This window comes from Mustela erminea, chromosome 9 (assembly GCF_009829155.1).
Source record: "Mustela erminea isolate mMusErm1 chromosome 9, mMusErm1.Pri, whole genome shotgun sequence".
Taxonomy (NCBI): domain Eukaryota; kingdom Metazoa; phylum Chordata; class Mammalia; order Carnivora; family Mustelidae; genus Mustela; species Mustela erminea.
This window is the reverse complement of record NC_045622.1, coordinates 37287806-37310626: the sequence shown is the minus strand read 5'-3', so window position 1 is coordinate 37310626 and position 22821 is coordinate 37287806. Positions and strand designations below refer to the sequence as shown.

General features: G+C 45.1%; 1 protein-coding gene across 3 annotated transcripts in view; it reads left to right on the top strand.

The window, feature by feature from the left end:
- Positions 1-1033: 1033 nt before the first annotated feature.
- PIWIL4 (piwi like RNA-mediated gene silencing 4) overlaps positions 1034-22821 on the top strand; it is a 45475-nt gene continuing 23687 nt past the window's right edge. Inside the window, exons 1-10 of one of the 3 annotated variants that reach the window (XM_032359432.1) lie at positions 1034-1100; positions 1698-1720; positions 2322-2400; positions 5199-5330; positions 7182-7396; positions 12604-12725; positions 14309-14389; positions 15691-15888; positions 17556-17667; positions 21953-22076. In XM_032359432.1, coding sequence (XP_032215323.1) covers positions 1037-1100; positions 1698-1720; positions 2322-2400; positions 5199-5330; positions 7182-7396; positions 12604-12725; positions 14309-14389; positions 15691-15888; positions 17556-17667; positions 21953-22076 — 1150 coding nt within the window. In that variant the 5' untranslated portion in view covers positions 1034-1036. Of the gene's footprint in view, positions 1148-1697; positions 1721-2321; positions 2401-5134; positions 5331-7181; positions 7397-12603; positions 12726-14308; positions 14390-15690; positions 15889-17555; positions 17668-21952; positions 22077-22821 lie in introns of those variants that run through there. The other 2 variants (XM_032359433.1, XM_032359431.1) reach the window with 2 other exon arrangements.

The window sequence follows — 22821 nt, the reverse complement described above, 5'->3', positions numbered from 1 at the left end:
GTCAGGCTCTGAACTCATTGTGGAGTCAGCTTGAAATTTTCTCCCTCCTCCCTCTGTCCTTCCCCCTGCTCTCTCTCTCTTTAAAATAAAATAAATAAATACAATCTTTAAAGAACCTCACTCTGTAGGGGCTTGTGAAGTGAATTCCTCACCCTTGCCCTTACCTGTGAAGGTGCTAATACGATTTGAATGCCTCAGTCAACACACTGTTCTTACCAGCAGCCCTTTTCATGTGTGGACACAGTTACCGGGGCTCATAACTATCTTTTCTTGTCTGAGAAGAGAAAAACATATTCTAAACTCGAGTTTATATACTCCTGAAAGATAAAAGATAATATGTGAAAAGTAAATTTATAAAGTCAATAAAATAAAATATCATATAATGTCCTTGTAAACTTAGGGCCGGGTAAACATTCTTTTGAAAAGACCCCCAAAGTACAAGCCAGGTAGGTTTGACTATACCAAAATGAAGGATTTGGGTTAGATAAAGGACTTCCTAGTTAAAAAATAACAGGGGATAGATTGGGAGTAGATATTTACGATGTTAAAAAAAAAAGGATAAAATTTCTTGCAAATCAAAAGAAAAACACGAGAAACCCAATTCTTAAAATAGCAACAGAATAACAGTTCAGAGAATGGAAAGCTCTGCAGCTATTACGCACAGAAGAGGTGCTTGGCCACACTAGTGAGCAGAGAAGACCACCGGAGTAAAGTGAGTCTGATGCAACCTTCCAGGCACAGCGTGGGCAAAACCCAGTGTGTTGGAAGATGCCAAATTTGGAGGGGGTGGGGGATGGCGAGTCAAGGGAAGTCGGGGCTCCGCCCCGCCCCCGGTCACGTGCTCCCCGGAGCAGGCGGAATCGCTGCAGGCGGTGCGCGCCCCTCCACCCACGCGTGGGCCTCCGCCGTGTCTCCTGCTGTCGGAGTCGGAGACTCGCCGCGACTGCCACCTCAAGTCACAGCCTCGTCCTCTGGACTCGAAATACTCTTCTTGAGACCTTGCTGCCTGGAGGGTACCCCTGCGCTCGTTGGGAACATGAGTGGCCGCGCCCGCGTGAGGGCCAGAGGCATGGCCCGCAGCCCCAGCGCGGCGGAAGCCGGTCGCACCCGTGCCCCGCCATCACGACCACGGTCGCCATCACCATCGGTGTGTAGGACTCGTGGCCGACAGGGCCTCGCGCTCTCCTTCTCGGTGGCCTTCATGCACACCGCCTTCCTCTGCTTTTACCTCCTCAGCTCTGCTGGGAAGGAGTGGGGTATCTTCCCGCTGGACTTTGGGTCTTTCCAGGGTTTCTCGTATTTTTCCCTTCCTGGGGGGTGGGGTGCTTATCCTGGTAAGAGAGTCATGTAGATATTTTTGGCTGGTGAAGAGTACTGAAGATTGGAGGCAAGTGCCTCATTCCTTCTGCTTTCTGAGAGTTTAATGACTTAACTCAGTTTTAAGTCTCTTGGTAAAAACTGTTGTACCATTGTAGGGCATATGAGCTAATATGATTTGTCTCTCTAATTCCTACGCCTGCACAAGTAATCTCAGACACAGATGTGGTTTAGATTCAGTCGCTGTTTCTTGACCAACCAGCGTGGGTAGGACTCTTGGTTACATTTAGGCAAGATTAGATTAAATTGGCCGGCGAATCAGCAACTTTTGAGGGATGTTACGGGGACCTATCAGTATTTGGAGCAGTCTTTTAGACCAGAAGTTCTCAAGTGTGCTCCTTGTGCCTTTACTTTCATGTCATTGTTTTCCCTTGACTTCATGCATTTCTTAGCAGGCCAACATATACTTCTTGAGTGAACAGAAGTAGTTACTGTGAAAAGAGGAAATATCAGTGGTTTCCTTGGCCTATTTCATAAACAAATTTGGGACCCATTTATTCAAAAGAGTCATCACCTGAGCTGGTGACCCAGGTCCTCTGGGCTCAGTTTGTTTTCTTGCTATAAATGTGTTTACATCGGAGGCCCCATGCCTGGAGGCAGTGGAAGCATGAGGTCCATGTTCTTCTCTGCCACCTTCCCTCTGATGAACTCTCTGGGCTGGAGAATCCCAGCTCTGCCTCTTTATACCTCCTATCTGGCTCACAGTCAAAACCAAAGTTTGATAAATGGGGAAGACTATAGCTGGTCTTTATCCTTTTCTTCTAGAACAAACAGTCTCTTCTCATCTTCTCTAGCATTTTAGGGACATTATTTAGCATTAGCTGACATTCGTTATTGAAGACGTAGGACATGATACACTTCTTATTTTGTGATAACCTTTTGGTTTATGACTTAACATCTTAAATCTAACCAAGCTTTTCTCTGCTCCCCCCACCCCATTTTAGCCTACATCTGATGATACTGGCAACAATGAAGCATCTTCTACCAGTAGCTTCGCGGGAACAAGCAGGAAGTCCCAGAGTTGTAAGTGCGGTTTGATCCGCCCTCCCCTGTATCCCCTCCCATCTGGATGGAACTGGAGTGATTGCTAGGCTTTACAGCAGCAGGCTCACTTCTCTGGCATCCCATTTACCTCTTCTCAGAGGATCCCGTGTGTGTTCGGTTTCTTTGGGACCCCAAGACACAGTCTGCCACTGAATTTCCTGATGCTCCTTGGCACTTGGGCATCCACAGGTGCCAGGAATCCAGTCTTCTGGCATCCACAGGTGCCAGGAATCCGGTCTTCTGTTTTTTTCTGTTCATTGAATAATTCTGAAAAATGTTCAGAAGTTCTTTATGACACAGAAGTGTCCGTGCCCCATCCTGAAGGGATGGTAGAAACCTACCACCCCAGCTGCTATGCTCTCTTCTTTTTTCCCACCATTTGATGGTAGCTGTCTTCACTGCAAATCCAGACTGGGACTCAGGGTACTTGTCCATGGGCTACTGCAAGTTGCTGCTGTCATGGTGTCATAGCATACCCTAGTTTGCTAGGGCTGCCATGACAAAGTGCTATAGACTTGGGGGCTTAAATGACAGAAGTGTGGTGTTTCATAATTCTGAAGGCTGAAAGTCCGAGATCAAGGTGTCCACAGAGTTGGTTTCTTCTGAGGCCTCTCTCCAGGGCTTGTAGAGGGCTGTCTTCTCCCTGTGTCTTCACATGGTCTTCCCTCTGTATTTGTCTGTGACTTTACCTCTTCTTATAAGGACACAGTCATATTGCATTAGGGCTCATGCTAATGACATTATTTTAGCTTAATTACCTTACTAAAGACTCTGTCTCAAATACAGTCACATTCTGAGATATGAGGATTTAGATCTTCAACAAGTAAATTTGGGGGACACATAATTCACCCAGTAGCCACGGCTGAAACCTGTTAGCTGCCCCCTTGCTCGGACTATGAAGTTATGTGATGTTAGTTCTAAGCACTTAGGGTCTCCCAGACCCCTGATCATCAGTCCTTCCACCATCATCTGCTGCTCAGCTGTCTATTCTCCACTAGGGATTTTCTAGCTCCCACAAGTAGCCTCTGTGCTCTGAGCTCGAGGAAGTGCACTTGGTCGCACAGGACACCTGTCTTGGGGGTTATCAGGTCATGCCATCCACTGCCCAGCTGCTCTTGGGACTTCCTTTCCACGCCTGATGAACATTCTTGTGACTAGCAAGGCTCAGACATAGAATTTTTTATTTGATTATTTTTAAAAATTGTGCCAAAATATACATAATGTAAAATTTTGCATTTTAGCCGTTTTCAGTTGCATACTCCTTGGCATTAAGGACACTCACATCATTGTGCAGCCATCACCACCATCATCTCTAGGACTTTTTTTTTTTAAGATTTTATTTATTTATTTGGCAGAGAGAGATCACAAGTAGGCAGAGAGGCAGGCAGAGAGAGAGGGGGGAAGCAGACTCCCTGCTGAGCAGAGAGCCCGATGCAGGACTCGATCCCAGGACCCTGAGATCGTGACCTGAGCCAAAGGCAGAGGCTTAACCCACTGAGCCACCCAGGCGCCCCTCTAGGACTTTTTTATCTTACAAAACTGAAACCTGGTACTCATTAAAAATTAACTCCCCATTCTGTCCTCCCTTGAACCCCGGCAGCTACCATCTCTCTCTCTCTTTTTTTAAGATTTTATTTATTTATTTGAGAGAGAGCCAGAGCAGTGGGAGGGGCAGAAGGATAGGGAGAAGCAGGCTCTCCACTGAGCAGGGAGCCTGATGTGGTGCTCAATCCCAGGATCCTGGGATCATGGCCTGAGCCGGAAGCAGACGCTTAATAACGGAGCCACCAGGCACCCTCTGGTAACTACCATCTTATGGTAGATTGATTTTTTATAAACCACCTAACATTTTGAAATCAAGAGCAGTGAATGATATGGATAATATAGTACGAATAATTTTTAAACCTTTTTAAAAATTAAATAAATGTGATTTTCCTGGGAGACTCAGACTCCACAGAAACGGTATGAGCAGCGGTTTTGAGCCAATGATAATGTCATTTGAGGGGGTTGCGATGGCTGTATCAAAGGGTGGTCAGAGTCCTAGAGATTGGTCATACTATTACTTCATAGTAATACTACTACTACGCTTGGTTTGTAGTAATACTCTATACTTTCCTATTTTCACATTATCTTCAAAGTGCCATGTCATACCCCAACAAACAACATCTCTATACTTGTTTAAAGAGAAAATGTTCATTTGGAAACAGATTTTCCTTTCACATTTGCCAGAACCTAACAGTAAGTAATATGCCCCAAGGTGAAATGCTGGCTTTCATTTTCAAAGGAATGAACTCGCACAGAAACTGACAGCAGTGTTCTTGGAGTTCTCTTCTCATGACTGAGAGACGTAGCAGATTCAGCCCCAGTGCGTAAAGAAGTTGGTGTGGACAGTCTTTTTATCTCTGAGTGTTCAGGGGGTTATGCAAGAGCCGAAGGAGGGACAGCCGCCCTCCAAACCTGTGTGTGGAGGAGGGCATAGGGGATGGGCCTTTTTCTCCTTAACAAAGAGGAGAATCAGACTAGACCTGAGCATTATGAGGTAGAGTTAACTTGTGGTATGTTCTTTCTAACAACACATATCACGCTTCCTTTACGGTTTTCAGGTTTTAGGCTGAAGACTTCTAAATAGTCACGATTATTTTCAGCAGCGAGGGTTGGTTTTCATTAAAGCCACAAAAGTCTGAGCTTCGGTTAGAGACTCAGTTTTGACATAGTAGTTGTAAACAGCATCACTAGAATGAAACATGAGATGTCATGGCATTCTCTTCACATTTTAGGTCAAGATGTTGTATCTTCTGGTGATGCTGGATGTACTTTCACTGAAAGAGGTGGGAAAATCAGACGGGACTTCAAGGACCTGAGTGTCTGCACCAGAGAGAAATTGGCCCATGTGAGAGATTGCAAAAGAGGTACGGAGTAATCGTGTTACTTACTTTTTAAATGTTACCAAATTGTGCTTAAGGAATTTTAATTTCTAGATCTAAAATAAACAAGTTTATATATTGACTTAAAAAATGTTTATTGAATGTCTGTTATATTTAAAGCATTATTTAGACACTGATTGTTTTAGCCTTAATTCTCTCCTTTATTAATAGAGGTAAGAATATTTCCCTTAAACATATCACTCTTTGAAAAGATGTTCTCCTTACACTTGGCGTAGGGGTTGAAGGATAAGCTCTGTTTCTTTTCCAACAGTTTTCCTATGGGAAACAATAATGTCTCTGTACTTCAGTTGTAAAAAGAAAGATCTAGTCAGTTTTTGGAATTTTTAACCATTTTTCAAAGTCACCCCTGAAATTACACCCAGAATTATGGGCCTATGCATCTTCAGGAAGTTAGGTGTTTTCATTAGATTCTTGAAAGGCTTTGTGACACCCTCCCAAAAGTTGGGAAAGACTCCCTGATGCAGATCAGTTTTCTTCAAGCTTTTTACAACCATGCAAAAAATTAAGGAGTAGATACATTGTTATCTAGCATACACACAGTACCACAAAAAATGGGACCCAAGTTTCATGAAAAATGCTTGCCCTTACTATGTACAAGGTACTCTGGTCACTTCTGTTGTATTCTAGTCATTTCATAAAATGTGTTGGGTCATGTCATATGTTGTCATGACTTCAGCTCTAATGGGTCATAATTACAGTGTACAAACACTGGTGTAGGTAATATCCAAGGGTCTTGCCAGATCTGACATTCTAGGATGACTTCTCTTTGTCCATGAATATGAGTAGCTAAAATATACTACCTTTTCCCAGGATACAGGAGAACAAAAGAAAGCTTTTCTTTAATTAAAATAGTACAAGAATCACTTGCTTCTAGCAGATATCTACCATACATAGAAACTGAGGAAATACCAATGCACACATGATGCTCTTTTTCTTTACCACCTTGGGAGCTCATGTTTCCACTTCCTTCATGAAAGGAAGCAAAATAGTGCCCATCTAATAAGATTCCTTTCTATAAGACAAACACTGGATGATTCCCTACAAGGAGAACTCAGAAGTACCTCCTTGTGCCCTCCTAGATTCCATCCTAGAGGGATCTGATGCCATCTTGAGCACTGAACAACCACTATAATGAGGCCATCCCTGAATGTGTCTGATACACTTTGAAGAGGTGAATAAAAAATTCTGAGGGGCTGGAATTTCTGGAAGCTTACCCATGTCTGCAGAAAAGAAGCCCAGAGGCCTTCTCTGTTTTCATGCATAAAAGATGTGTAATTTCTTTCCTTCCCCCGTTCTTCCCTCAATCTCTGAGGGCCTTCCACTTTTCCCTGATTGAACTATTTCAGAATTGTCAGAAGGATGGGTAACTTTTGATTGTCTCGATTTCCAAGGGGCTGGAGGTGCTCATGGTAAGAACTGGACAGTGTCTTTATAATCTAAGAGCAGCATAATTTCAGAGCAGCATCTAAAAATACTGCTTGAGCCAATTTGCGTTGCACAGACGCAGAGCTGGAAGGCAGGCTCTGGAAGAAATCCTACGACAAGAATGTCAGTATCTTCTCTTAGGTTCTTATGAGGCCTCCTTTACACATGATCACACGATCCCTTTTTAATTCCTGAATGTGTGTGTGTAGGATTCCATAAGTTTACTGGGCTGTAGGTTATGAAAGCTTGTCTTGTGTCACTGAACCAGAATCCTTGCTTTACAGCAACAACAATGCACAGGTAAGTAAAAATCTTAAATGGTGTGATTAATATTAACAAGGTGTGATTTTATTTTGGTGAAAAAAAGATGTTTTTTATTTGTCTTCTCAGGTTCCAGTGGAGTACCTGTGAAACTGGTCACAAATCTCTTTAGTTTAGATCTGCCCCTGGACTGGCAGCTCTACCAGTATCATGTGGCCTATGTTCCAGATATAGAATCTAGAAGGCTGAGAATTGCTTTGCTTTACAGTCATAAGGCACTTTCCAACAAAGCAAAAGCATTTGATGGCGTCATCCTTTTCCTCTCACAAAAGCTGGAAGCAAAGGTATAGTATGGTTACCTTTTACACCTACACACATGTATATACTTACACTCACCCGAGTATAGTTAAGAGGTTAGTTGATTGTCATTACATTTGGGACGAGTGTCTCATTTCTTTACTCTGTCCTGTTCCCATGCCTGAGAGCAAAAAACTTCCTAATTAAGATCTCATCAGTATTGATTTCTTAATTAAGAAGCTGATGATGTGGCATTTAAAAAATAAGAGCTGTATTACAAACACTGCCTAAAACTGCGATTTAAAAAAATTTTTTTTGCAAAGTGTCCTTGAAATGGGCCTCCTTTTTAAACTTTTCCCAAAACAGGCAAGACTTCAACAAACACCATTTAGCCTATGGCTTCAGAGCCTTGAATTTGTTCTTTTGCTCCTGCACAGTTGTACCTAAATAACTTTATATCAATCTCTAATTTGAAAGCTGTCATTTCTTTGATCATACAAAATATGAGTTATTGATATCAATTCTAAGGATTTTTTTAATGGTGTGATCACTGGATACGGCAGTCGCATGATTCATATTCCTTTATCCATGTTTTTGTATGTTCAGCATTTTCAGTCCTAAAATATACTGTTTTTGATGCTTTTATCATATATGTCCTAAGGCAGTTTTAAATTACTACAAGGAAAAAAGAACCACTCTCTTTATAAAAAATTAAAGTAGAGCATTGAATTAAAACTTTATGTTTCTATCCCTGAGAAACCTTAATCCTTTAGTTCAACATTTTGGACAGGATGGTACCAAGGCATAAATTTAAATTTTCTAGACTCCATATAAATCTCTGTGAATTTCCTCAAGAAATGCGTTTTTGAGCACTCTTGGGGCCTTTATCTTTTTATGAGAGTCTAAGATTTATACGAGCTGCTTGAGTGATTATTTTCTCTGTATATGGAATTAAAAAATCATACCATAGGCTTAAAATTTAGAGGCTTGGAAAATCTGGATCTTTAAATTTAGAAACATTTTAATTCATCGTAAGTCCTTATTGATCCTTCTGGGTTTTGTCCTATGACCAGACATCGATAGCATGCTAGTATGGTGCCTCTTGTACTTAAATGCTGTATTTTGAGTGTATTATCATTAAGGATTATCTTGTTCTTGTTGATACATCTGCAGTAACAGTGAATTAAATATGTTAATATTATACCCCCCACACACACACCATGAGTGGTCCAGCTTTCTTCGATTGTATCTAACCAAAATGGAGAAATTTTACTCTACAGATGCTCAGAATAAACATATTATTTGTTTCTCATTCAAAATGAGCATGTAGTATGCACCTTAGGGATGGTATCTAATGAAGAGGCAGGTGAGTAAAAACATGGTTAGATCATGGGTCACTTGGATGGCTCAGTGAGTTAAGTGACTGCCTTTGGCTCAGGTCATGATCCTGGAGTGCCTAGATCGAGCCCCTGCTCAGCAGAGAACCTGCCTCTTTTTCTGTGCATTCTCTCTCTCTCAAATAAATAAATAAATCTTAAAAATTTATAAATAAATCTTAAAAAAAAGAAAAGAAAAGAAAAGTTGTGAGACAAATCAGGGTTGTTCACTTTATTTCCCAGGTTTCAACAAAAAAGTATTGTCTTATATCTTATCACCCTATGGCCTGCCTACCCAGTGATGGTGAGATAGAAATAATAGAAATAGTGTCACAACAAACATGTTATTGTGCTCACCTTTTTATTCTGGTCTTCACAGTGACTCAGGCTTAATCCTGCATTCCCGTCCGTCTTCTGCACACTTTGTAGGATCCCTGTTTTTGTTGAGAGACACCCTGCACTCATGCATTCATCACAGCCCCCCAGTGTGCAGTTCTAGAAGTCCTAGTCGGCTGCTTTCTGGCCTTCCACTGTCTTGCAGACCCCATCTGTGTATCTGTGGCCACCATGTGGCCTGCTTTCACTGGTCACATCTAGCTGCCACTCCTAGCATTCATTCTGCCCTTACAGAGAGCCTGCGGTGTGATTTCAAGGTGCTGGCATCATTGAGGGAACAGCGACAGATAAAACATGGCTCGTGTCAAATCATTTCCACTCAGTAGGAAAGTTACTGACGACCAAATACAGTGCAAGGTTATTTACAAATGAATATTGTACAAGATTACATTTCTCGAGTACCTGCTCTTCCAGGCTCTCACTTAATCCTCTTAGCACCCCTCGAGCCTTAGAGGTTAAGTATCTCGTCCAAGGTCTTCATACAGAACTTGACCAAAGGCAAGATCCTGACCAGCAGGATACTTCAGTGGGAGCTGATACTGGCTCCTCGGGCGGGATTTGGGTCAGTGAAGGGGATGACGGGGAGAGGAGGGATCCCCAGACAGGACGGGGAGGAGCAAAGGCGCAGTGACAGAAGGCTGGGGGGGGGAGGGGCATATTTTAGAAACTTCTGATTGTTCAGGTTTGGCTAGGAAGGAATAAAGTTGTGGCTCCAAAGGTAGGGAGAATCTTAAATGTCCTGCTGGGGGATAGGGACCATCCTCCATGGAGCACTGAAGCCTCAGAGAGAGTGTTTCCATGAGATCTCTGCTAGATTACATTTACTCTGATTACATCCTGCTGGACGGTTGACAGGGGAAAATGACAAGATTAATAAAGAGCCACTGGAGTCATCTGGGCAGGAGTCAAAGGGGCTTGAATCAAGGGACAAAGCCCTGCAATTTATTTAACCTTCCTGCGTGCGTGTGCTGTGGGATAAAGATGAGATCAGTGAATTATCCTGTTTAATCTTCACAACACTGGGACTTAGGCGAGACGTCCTCCTATTTTAGAGATGGGGAAAGGTCTTAAGGAATTGAAGTGGCTTGCTCTGTGTCACACGGGTTGCAGGAGGCGGAGGACGTGGGTTTGTCCAGTTCCCAGTCATGTTCTCCTAAGCCCTGTGGTAAGTAACTGGAGCAGCGGAAACAGATGAAAGACGTTGTTGGTGTAGAAGTGCTAAGTCCTGCCAACCAGACGACCATGAGGTGGCTGCTGGGTTGAGAAGTAAAAGCACACTCTGACGCAGCCTGGGACAGGAAGCCCGGGGGGCGTAGGCAAGAACAAACACAGGAACCCAAGAGCAGTTGGCGCCTGGCGGGGGTGGGGGGGGTGGGGGGGGTGAGGTGCAGGGAGCGGAGAGTTTGCTTAGATGGCTCTTAGGAATGCAGTTCCTGGAGGGCAGTGTGAGGCGGGACCTCTGCTACCACCTGCGTGCCAAGCCCTCAACCCAATGTCCTTTGGTGTCTGCAGCCTTTGTCCTGAAATCTCCACAGCGGTTTGAAAGCATCTCACCTCTTTTGCCTGCTAGACTTCTCCCAGGTGTTGATGAGCTCTTCCTACAGCTCTCCACCTCTGACTTCTCACAAGTTGAGTAAGAAATCACCTTAGTGGAATACTTCACCCCCACCGTGGAAGGACCCGTCTGTCTGTGTCCATGCAGTGAGCCATTCCTGCCCTACATTTCTGGTTCAGCCTGAAAGCGATTATGAGTACACTGTAGCTACAAAAAGTACGGATAAAATACTAGCTAATGAACTGGCCTCTTCTGATTTCTTACCTTCCTGAAAAGTCCTTGGTCACTGATTTTTATTGTCTGATTTGATCACTCTTTTATTCCAAAAGCCTGTACCAAGTCCTGTCTGGTCTGGCAAACTTCATATTTCATTGGGTAGCTGGTATAGAAACCTGTTCATGAAATTGTTCTATTGTTAGAACATTGTTTCCGATTATAGGAAATATACACATTTCTCTAGACCTTTCATAAGTTAGTAGATTCCCTGTGTGTTTTAATGTCTGCTGATTTCTTCCCCATGTTTACTTGCCCTCTTACAAATTCCCTGTCCTTACCTTTCTTTTCTGCTTTTCTCTTTTTTTAAAAAGGATTTATTTTATTTACTTGACACACAGAGAGAGAGCTTCCCCCCCCCCCCCCCCCCCCCCCGTGCAAGTTGGGGGAAGGGCAGAGGGAGAGGTGAAAGATTCCTCAAGTGGACTCCCCACTGAGTGGGGAGTGGGGAGTCCAAATCGGGGCTCCTTCCCAGGACCCTGGGATCATGACCTGAGTCAAAATCAAGAGTCAGATGCTGAACCAACTGAGCCACTTGGGTGTCTCTCTGCTTTTCTGTTTATGAATAAAATTTTTTTTTTTTTTAAAGATTTTATTTATTTATTTGACAGAGAGAAATCACAAGTAGATGGAGAGGCAGGCAGAGAGAGAGAGAGGGAAGCAGGCTCTCTGCTGAGCAGAGAGCCCGATGCGGGACTCGATCCCAGGACTCCGAGATCATGACCCGAGCCGAAGGCAGCGGCTCAACCCACTGAGCCACCCAGGCGCCCCTATGAATAAACTTTTGAGAGGCCTCTGGAATCCATGAACCCAGGGTGGGCTGGACAGTCCACTAATAGACTTCTGGGTGTCAGTGAACCACCTGAAAATGGGTACATCGTTGTGGTATATACATATGTGCAGTTTTCAAGGGACAATGTCTATAACTTTTATCAGACTCTCCAAGTAACTTGTGACCTGCTCCCCAATCTCAGCTAAATGAGGTCAAGAAACACTTATCTTTGGATCAAGTCTCTGTATCCTAAGTCTGATTTTGATTCTCCATTAAGAAGTTAGAGAGGTGGGGCGCCTGGGTGGCTCAGTGGGTTAAGCCTCTGCCTTTGGCTCAGGTCATGATCAGGGTCCTGGGATTGAGTCCCGCATCGGGCTCTCTGCTCAGCGGGGAGCCTGCTTCCCCCTCTCTCTGCCTGCCTCTCTTCCTACTTGTGATCTCTCTGTCAAAAAAAAAAAAAAAAAAAAAAAAAAAATTAGGAGAGGGATGCCTCCGTGGCTCAGTCGACTGCCTTGGGCTCAGGTCGTGATCCCGGAGTTCTTGAATCCAACCCTGGGTGGGGCTCCCTGCTCAGCAGGGAGCCTGCTTCTCCCTCTACCTCTGCCTGCCTTTCCCCCTGCTTGTGCTCGCTCTCTTGCTCTCTCAAATTAATAAGTAAAATCCTTAAAAAAAACAAAAACAGAAAAGAAAGGAGAGAGAAGTGTTGCTTTTCTAGTATTAGCAAGATAGGAAAACCCTGCAAGTGCAGTGTGATTATATTATTACATGCTAACACCTGCAGTTCTGTTTGTTAATACATATTAAATTGTGACGGCTGTGTTGTCTCTGATTCTTCACACTTGAGGGTGACCTAGCGTGCACATTAAGTACCTCTTTTCCCAGGTCACCGAACTGTCCAGTGAAACTTTGAGAGGCGACACTGTGCGGATGACTCTCACTCTGACAGGGGAGCTGCCGGCAAGTTCCCCCGTGTGCACCCAGGTCTTCAGCATCATCTTCCGAAAGTGAGGCACCTCCCACAGCACTTTAGTTGAGGCTAGCGATGCCATTCGGTACAAGTCCCGTGCTTTCCTGTAGCTGTGTGGTGATGGGCCCCGCAGTCCCTTGCAGCCTCTCATTGGCTGCTGCCTCATCATCCAGTGCTGAGTTGGGACAAAGAGCTCAAGGGTTGTGGGGTCTCAGTGGTGGCAGGGCTGGAGTGGGGTAGGGTGGGGTAGGGCTGCCTTTTCTCTCCCTTCTTTTTCTGAACCCTCTCCGGCCCTCCCACCCAGGCTGAAAAATCAGGGATGTCTGGGTTTGTCATGAAAGATCTGTTATGCTCTAACATCACCCGCTGCTCTCTGCTCTCCCTTCCCCATCAGCCCCCTGCCATGTGAACCCCTGGGGCAGAAGGAGGGTTGTAACATCACTGTCCAGTGCCCTTCTAAGTGATGTGAGGGTCATTTGCCTCTTGGGGGTCATCTCGGGGGTTGTTGGGTGGATCTCCATGAAATGTTGATTTCTTGGCCCCTCACTCGACCTGGTAAAGAGAATTTCAAGAGTGGGGCCCGAAATTTTTAGCACGTTTCCTGGATGACAAGTGGGAACACAGAGACTGGTAAACCAGTATTTTCCACACTCCTGGTTGGACCAGCAAGGTGATATGTTCAAAAAGCTTCGGCGCCAGTGCTTTGCTTAATAACAGCCTCTGGACAGAGAGTTTGGGTTTTGCTGGGTGGGATACACAAAAGGAATCCACCCCCACCCCCAGGTATGTTATTTCTTAATTCTAGTCAGACGTCTTGCTAAATAGCTTTGGATGGTATTCCGTGTTGGAGGCTGAGGCTCAATGACATTTCATAGCCCAAATCCTGCAGTTGTCACCCATGTTTCCTGACTTGAAACGCTTACACTTCCCCCATGCCATGGGCAGCCTCAGATCGGTGACATGTCCTGTTCCAGAGGTGGCCAGGCTTAGTGGCTGAAGAGGCAGCAATGCTATGTAGCCTCATTAGAAACAGCCTCCCAGGGGCGCCTGGGTGGCTCAGTGGGTGAAAGCCTCTTCCTTCCGCTCAGGTCATGATCTCAGGGTCCTGGGATGGAGCCCTGCATCCCACTGTGTGCTCAGCAGGGAGCCTGCTTCCCCTCCCTCTCTCGGCCTGCCTCTGTGCCTGCTTGTGATCTCTCTGTCAAATAAATAAATAAAATCTTAAAAAAAAAAAAAAAAAAAGAAAGAAAGAAACAGCCTCCCATCTCAAAACAGGGAAGAGGCCAGAAAACCCTCAAACATGGCTTGCCTTATCTCCTCCATGCTAACCAGAATGTTACAACCACAGTCATATTGTGACCACATATTTATCATTGCAGTTAAGTGGAAACAGACAAAAATAATTTCAGTTATCATTCTCAAATAGAAAGAAGTCATAGTTCTTATATACACATTCATAGGTTTATTTAGCATCTAAACCCTCCAGTACTAGAAGAATGAGAGTTCTGTAGTTCCGACATATTTTTATCATATATTCAGCGTGGGGACAAACTTAGAATTGTACTCTTACTAACTGATGCTGACCAGAGATTAAAAAAAAAAAAAAATGTATACTTGCAGGATCTTAAAAAAGTTGGCCATGTACCAAATTGGACGGAACTTCTATAAGCCTTCTGAGCCCGTGGAAATTCCCCAGCACAAGTACGTTTATTTATATTTTCTGTTACCCTGAAATTGTTATAATGTGAAGAACGTAATTTACAATGCAATATTACACATTATGCTCTCCTGTGAGAGACTCTGTATTATGAAAAATAAGGATTTTCTAAATTTTCAAGTTTTTTATAGAATGGAGAACGTCAGTGTGAAGCTAGCAGCCTGTTTTCTTCTATTAGCGTGCTAGATCATTATCATCGATCCTAGAAGGAATCCAGAAACTGCGTTTTCTGCGTGTGACAAGTAATAATGAAGGCAGAGTAAGCAGGATGGTGTCACACCACGTAGCTGAAGCCGTTTTCTTGCCGACAGGAAGTTAGTTAGCACAGCCAGGGTGGTTGACATTGGGTAAGCAGAGGTCAGACAAACAAGTCAGCTACATGAAACTGGAATTTCCGCTCGAAATGGGAAGGAGGTGTTTCAGGTTAGGTCATCAGCTGTGTCTAGAATGGATTGTTAGCTCTCCCAGATATGTGGTCAAGCTAAAGACAGGCAGCTGGTAACCCAAAGACAGATATGTAAACGCAGGAAGGAGTGGGAAAGGTAGAACACGAGGGGGAAGGCTGTTTTGCCTTGTGCCAGGTAGGGGGGACAGGGTTGGGTTTCCATATGGTAAGTCAGTGTGGCACAGCGGTCTGTGTAAAGCATCCTGTCCATTCTTGTCACTTGTCCCCTGCCGTGGACAAGAAGCTCTTGTGAGCTGGAGTTGGCACAGGACATATGTTTGTCCTGAAGGCTGGCTCAGGAGCACCGTGAAGGAAGTCCACAAAATAAACTGAAGCAGTTCTTAAAAAAAATATTTGCTCTTTCTTTCATGTCATTTTTGTTAAGTTTTCCTTAGGCAGGTCTTCGGTCCGTGATAGCCCTAAATATGGACGGGAGCCATAGCCTCTACTACAGTGTCCCTTGTGTCCTTGTACATGATACCATCTAGATGATTGCTTACTCTCATGAGGTCTCAACACTCCCTAGGCCATCGAGTCTGTGCGCTTTTCTGAAGCCAGAGGTTTTCATTCTGGGATAGAGCAGATCCGGTCCAAAATGTCAGTAGTGCCAAGGTAAATTCCTCCTGCTCTGTGGGCATGTAATTCTCATAAATGTACGTTCAAAGGCACTCCAGCTAGAAATAGCTAATGTTTTAATCAGCAACTAGAAGGAATCAGACTGAAGAAAAGTAGTTTCATAAAATCTAGAAAGTTGGAATGTAAAATCAGCATTTAAAAATGGTGATTGTTTCATGATACGGCATTTCAAATACGTATTTTTCAATATTTATTTACTTGAAGGTTGTCCCTTTGGCCTGGGTTTGCTATTTCTGTGTCACAGTTTGAAAGCAGGCTCCTGTTTACTGCTGACGTGAGTTATAAAGTACTCCGGAATGAGACTGTTCTAGAATTCATGGCTGGTATCTGCCAGGAAACTGGTATGTCCTGCTTTACCCAGATGTGTGAAAAACAGCTGCTTGGGCTCATTGTCCTCACAAGGTAAAAGCCTGCATTAAAAGCTTTTCCCTAGGAATTGCATTCTTTCTGCCTTCTGGGAACAGGAATAGCATCAGGGCTGCATCCTGAGATCTGTTCAGTTTACCCACCTGTGTAGATGTGGCCGTGCTGGGTTGACTGGGGTTGGGACTTCCTGGAGCAGGCTTCGGGGAGCCTCTGCCATAGGATAGGGTCCTGCGTTACCGTTTGCTGCACCCCTCCCCCACCCCCGGTAGTTTGCATTTGGCTGCTTCAGTAGCTCTGCCTGGATTTTCAACCCCGAATTTTGACTTTCAAGTTTCTCCTTGACAAAACGCAGCTCCAACAGTACTGCTTTTCTGCAGCCTTCATCCGGCCACCCCATTAAAAAAACCCCGTTCCCTCCCCTGTGCTGTGCCGGTGGCACGCTGCTTACAGCCGGCTCTTCACAGCCATTTTATTTTGTTTCATCACATCACCAGGAGAGAACATTAGGTCCACGGCCCCTGTTATCTGGGAGAGTATGAGATCTTTAAGGCTGAGACCTTTCCAGTCCCTAGACTCTTCTATATATAATTTGCCCACAGTGCACATTGAACTGAATTAAACACAAATTAGGTTAATTCCTGAGTACCAGAAAGTCACCGTGTACTGCTGTTAGTCCGCAGATCATTCTTTTAGAGGACGTGCTAGCCTTCTCCCAGTCTGGCTTGGAATTGCCACTTAATGTTGTTTTTCTGGGTTATACAGCTGGGAGGTGGGACTGGTTGAATTAGCCTCCTGTCCTCCTAGCCTCCTGTCATGATCATCGCAAATTAGTGTATCACACTGTTGCAAAGTAACCTTACAAAGTACTAAGAGCCCAAGAGAAACCTGACAAGGTTTCTGCCCCAGGGCTGGGGCGGCATGTGAAGACACCACATGCCACACAGAGCTGCAGAGGAGAGAGAGCTTGGAAGGATTTTAACCAATCTCCTTGGCAGTTCCACTAAGAGCCAGGCCTAGATTGAGTGGGGTACTTGGGTTGCTTGGTTCATCAGCCTTTATTGGGTGTCTTTCTTTTCTTTCTTTCTTCCTTTCTAGATTGATTTATTCATTTAAGAGAGAAAGAGCTGAAGTGGGGCAGGGTGGGGGAAAGGGACATGGAGAGAGAGAATCCCCAAGCAGACTCTCCACTGAGCGCAGATCCTGATGCGGGGCTGGATCCCAGGACCCTGAGATCATGACCTGAGCCGAGATCAAGAGGTGGACCCTTACCTGATTGAACCACCCAGCCTGCCCCCTGTTTGGGTGCTTTTTATCAGAACAGCTATCTGGGAGCTAAAAAAAAAAAAAAAATTGAATGACACCAGAAGCTGATGGGAAAGTTTTGAGCAATGCTTCAGCCTTTGAACTTCTAGGAATAATTTATAGTGAAGTTAGAGTGTCTCTCGGTGAGAAAGATTGTGGTCTAATGACTTTCTCACCAGCTTTGTTGAAATACGGAGGTTTTCCTGTATTCTGAAGAGTTAATGAATGCTCTTCTCAGATAAAAGCTGATCATTAGGGGGAAAAAAAAAGACTATTCGTGTATTACTATTGTAATTTCTGAAAGTTAGGAGTCTAATACTTTGAATTATAACTGTAGTGAAATAGCCACTTTGTCTTGCATGATTTGGGGAAAACGTTGAAAGATTCCTTGCATTTCTCAGATACAATAACAAAACCTATCGGATCGATGACATTGACTGGTCGGTGAAGCCCACGCACACCTTTCGGAAGAAGGACGGCACTGAGGTCACCTACGTGGATTACTATAAACAGGTTGGACTTTTTTACTCTACCCTCATCTCCCTTCCTCTTAGCTCATAGAAGACTCCCTAGTCCTTTCCGAATCAAACAAGTCTCCCAAACTGTCAGGCTGAGTCTGTTTCTGACACCATTCTTTGACTTGTCCCTTCGCCCTCGGTCCCCACCTTCCCTGGCTTGGCTCAGACCTTCCTCCTGTCTCCTGTTGCCCCTCCTCCTGTAGCCTGGGGCCTTTCCCTTCAAAGCATAGCTGATAATATCACTTCTCTGCTTAAAATATTTCTGTGGCTCTCTAGTGCCTCAGGCGCTGGATCTGAACTCCCCGGCAGTGCCCCTTATGATCTGGCGCTCCCTTTCCTGAGCCTCCTCTCTCACCACTTTGCTTCCTTTGTGCGTTCCGCTGTGTTTCCCCTTTGTTTGAGGGTCCTTCTGTCAGTTACTCCCCTTCGCAGCCTGACAGTCACCGACCACTCTTCCCTCCTCGGCTGAGCTGTCCGCTCTTAGGGACCTCCTGGTGCTCTCCCCAGGGGTCCCTTTCTGCATTTGGCGGCTTCACATTGTGATGGGCAGGATGTGAACAGTCTCTCTTCCCTCCTGAACTTGGAGCTCTTTATTTCCGGATACCCAGGGCTAGCCCACCACCTTGCACGGAGCAGGTACACTGACATTTGCTGATGGAGTCGACTCCCTCAGGAGCTGGAGTCAGCGCCTTCTCCGTGACCTCTGCCCCACCTTCCATCCACAGCTCCTTCCAGAGGCTCCTTCTCTTTGACGTATAATCATATTTCAGTCTCCAAAATCTCACAGACGTTTTCGGGAACAACAAACACAGCAAGAACTCTTCCTTTCTACACCTTTAAGCAAAGGTTTTTTTTTTCCCTCTTTAGCTGATTCCTTTGGAAGGTCATCTTCACTCGCTGCAAGCATCTCTCCTGTTCTTCCTCCCTGAAACCTCGGTAGTCTGGCATTTGCTCTGCTGCTATGGAAATAGCTCTCTGAAGGTCAAATTCAGCTGCCATTCTTATTCTGAAGGGCTTTTGGTGGCCCTTGACACCAGCGAGCCCTCCCCCCTGCCTGGAGCTGTTCCCTTCCTTGACTGGAGGGCTCACCCCTCTACACCAGATTTTGTTCTTGTCTCAGCCTCCTTAGCTGTTTCCCCTTCCTTTTCTCCACATGTTAAATGCTGTTACCCACCCTAGCTCCCTCCTGAGGGATCTGATCTTCTTATCTTGAGACCTCACAAATGGACTACTTTTTCCTTGCCCTCATTCTCAAATTACAGACTCATCTCCAGTTTCAGACCGCGTTTGCGCGGATGACCCACAGGGATCTCAGAATAGCATCACGCGTGCTGAATGCGGGTCTTCCCCACTCCCACTTCTCCTTGGGAGTTCAGCCCCTGGCTGCCTTCCTCTTCTTACCCTCACCTGCTCTTTCACGTCACCAACATGAACCCTTCCCCCTCTGCACTTGAATTCTCCCTGGAACCCAGCCCCCCACCCCAGCCCTGTTCCCCCTGCAGGAATGCAGGACACCTCACAGATTCCCATCTGGGGGATTTGGGTCACCCCTTTATGGTGTCCCTGCCCCAGCCATCTTCACTGTGACTCCCCATCCTCACTGCCACCAGAGAGATCCTCCTGAAATACTGCCCAGGAAGGTGGTTAAGTGCATTGACTGGAGTGAGGTAGTCCTGGCTTTGCCCCGTGACCTTGAGCAAAACACTGAGCTTGGAGTGTCCTATGTAAAGCGGAGCCATTGATCTGCCTTCATGGTGCGGCATGAGCACTGAGTGAGGTGAGCGTGTCTACAGACCGCTCAGCCCGGTACCTGCATGTGGCGAGCTCGGGACACGTGGAGGAGACCCTGCCCCTCTTTTCCCAGCCTCCCCTTCTTCCTCTCTAGCGTCACACTCTTTCATTTCCTCTCATCTTTCAGTTTCACTGCTCCCCACCTTGCCACCAGGCACCTCATGCTGCCGTCCCTGTATACACTCGCTGCTGCTAAGCATTTCTCAGCCTTTGCTCATGTTCGCTAGACATCCACACAAATCCACGCTGCGCTTTTCCCTTTCAACACCAGCTAAAACCCTAGCTTCGAAGTCAGCTGTCACCTCATCAGTGAAACCCTCTCTGACCCCACTTCCTGTCACAGTCACAGGAGAGCTAGCCGTTCTCTGAGCATTTGTTCTACGCAACACACATTGCTTCTAGAATGTCTTCCTTGTAGAACAGGGATGGCGTTTGGCTAACCCGAGATGAACAGTGCTTACTAAAGCGTCTTGTGCATGATATGCTCCATAAGTGTTTGTTTATTAAACACCAAGTTTGTTGAACATTTGAGGTTTTTCTTGCCTGAGTAAGTGTGTTCCTTGAACAGAGGTATTTTTAGGATCTGTGATATTCTGAGAAGGGAATCGTGGTAAAATCCCACTCACTTTCTTTGTAATGAGTTGTGGTTTACTGCATATTTATTGTAATTAGGGAGAAAAAGAAAGGAATTGTGCCAATTCTAGAATGTTTTCCTCTCTGTCTCAGGGAAGGAACACTAAAATTACTATGTAACCAGCTCTCACGGTGGTCTTCTTGATATTAGCCTTTATATTTCCCTGTTTTATCTCGTGAAAAGCATTTTCAAATGCTAAAACAATCAGGGCAAGGGAGAGAGTAAGGTTTACTCTATGCCACAGCTTAAGGGGCAGAATTCTTGGCCATGTCACAGATAAATACAATACCCTCTTCCTGGAACATGTCCCAGCTTTGCTGCCTGGGACTCCTCGTACTCCTGTATTTTCTTCAAGGTGTTCTGTTGGATTCTGCCTCCTTCATGAAGCCTTATCAGCCTTAAATTGTTTCACTGCCACCACCATACCCCACCCCCACCTTCCTCCCCAGGCACCCAGTACTAAATGGTATAACACAGAGATTGCCAAATCTTATGGGATAAATGCTGGCTGTGCTAATTTCCAGTTATGGGACCTTGGGAAAATTGTTTAATTTCTTGTAGGTTTCCTCATCTGTGGAGGGGATGGTGATAGTGTCTGACTCTTAGGTGTGTCGTTAAGATTAAATGAGGAAAAATGCAAGGGCTTAGCATATCCTTATTGGTGCTTCTCATCTTCTTTGCTTTGTGGATGTGTAGTTGGGTATAAGGTAGGGGCTGTGCCTCTCATCCTTGTGTCCATGGCAGCTCCTGGCACATCACAGACATGAGCTATGTACTGAATTAAAGACATCACATATAAAAATTCTCCTTCTACGAAGACTTCCTCAAGCTTTTTAGCTGGAGCATTAGTGACAATTAGCCCTTCAAACTGCAATTTCCCAAATTGTTTTTCATTTTAATGATTAGAAGTCCTTATTGAATAGGGAAACTCCTGTTTCTCACTTCCTTAATTGTAATTACTGATGTCAGCATCACACAGTGCCCAGACATTTTGTAAATTATAATTCCAGTTGTTCTGTCATTAGTATTGAGTGAGCTATACTGGAAACGAGTGTTAATTGGGACCTTTGCCGTTGGAAAGGAAATGAACTTTTGGCAAGGTGAGAATGTTTGAAATTCCAGCTTAGGCAGGGAAAGGGGGAGGGATGGGGCGGACCATTGTGGAGGACTGATAAACCAGGCAGCGTGCTTGGTGGTTTACGGCAGATGCCGCTGAGCGATTGTCCCCCACCCCATTTCGAACCTGTGGAAAGGTGAGAACTTCCTCAGTGTCCCAGTCAATGAAGACGACCAGCCAGGGATCAGATTTCCATTCGTCAAACTTTAGAGCTGCTTCGCTACTAACGTCAGGCAGTCCTGGAAATCAGGGACGGTCCTGCTTTTGGGGGATCTCTGGAGTCTGAGTTATGGAACTGTCACCTCCAATCTGTGTGTAGATATTTTCTGAATGAGCACACTGGTTATGCCCGGAGCAGCCGCTGCGTTGGTCATCAGTGGTGGAAATAATGACACTGACTCAGCTCCAGGAGAGCCTGGTAATGTGTGGAGGTGGCTGGAGACGATTTGGACTCTGGATGAAACAATGAACAAATCTTTTTTTTTTTTTTAAAGTGTTGCATTATAAAGGCTAATAATTAAAATCATAAAACAGACCCTGAGAAAGGAAAGATGAGTCCTTGGCAGGAAATAGAAATGAGTGGGGGAACCCTAAGGATTGGTGGGAATTTTTTGGTATCTTTATTAAAAAGATTGGCTCATCTGTTCATTTTGGGATGAGCTTGTTGGTTTTAAGTGCGGATGCTCATTTTCCAGTGTTTCATAGTAACTTTTCCCTCCTTCATCTCGCACTCTGTAGCAATATGATATTACTTTATCTGACCTAAACCAGCCAGTGCTTGTGAGTCTGCTGAAAAGCAAGAGAAATGACAGCACTGAGGCCCGGGTGGCCCACCTGATCCCTGAGCTCTGCTTTCTAACAGGTAATGTTTATGCTTTCCGGTCTGTCAGTCAGGCTCGTCATCCCAGGCTCTGGACAAACTCGGCGGAGGGCGGGACCTCCCCCAGCTCTCGGGGACCGGAGCATTCATCTGACCTGTGCAGGGTGGGCCCATGAAGCCATGTGTGTTGGACAAAGTGGGAAGATAGAGAGTGCTTTGGAAATTGCTTGGCATAGGAAGAGTTGTATGTTTTCCTTAGCTCATGTATTCCCTTTGTTACTTCAACGTAAAATAGGCCCCCAGAGATTCCTGAAACTAAGCCTCTCTCTCTCTCTCTTTTTTTTTAAAGATTTTATTTATTTATTTGACAGAGAGATCACAAGTAGGCAGAGAAGTAGGCAGAGAGAGAGGAGGAAGCAGGCTCCCCGCTGCGCAGAGAGCCCAATGCGGGGCTCGATCCCAGGACCCTGGGATCATGACCTGAGCCGAAGGCAGAGGCTTTAACCCACTGAGCCACCCAGGCCCCAGCCTCTCTTTTTTTATGTGCAGTCTTTACTTTTTTATTTATGTATTTTAGACTGCTTAGTTGAGGTAATGATTGACATGACGAAAGCTATACATATTTAGGGGCGCATGGATGGCTTATTCAGGGTGAAGCGATTTGATATTGGCTCAGGTCATGTTCTCGGGGTTGTGTGTTTGAGCCCCATGTTGGGCTCCACACTGGGTGTGGAGCGTACTTAGTAAAGAAAAAAATCAAGTAAAAGCTGTGCATATTTAATGAATA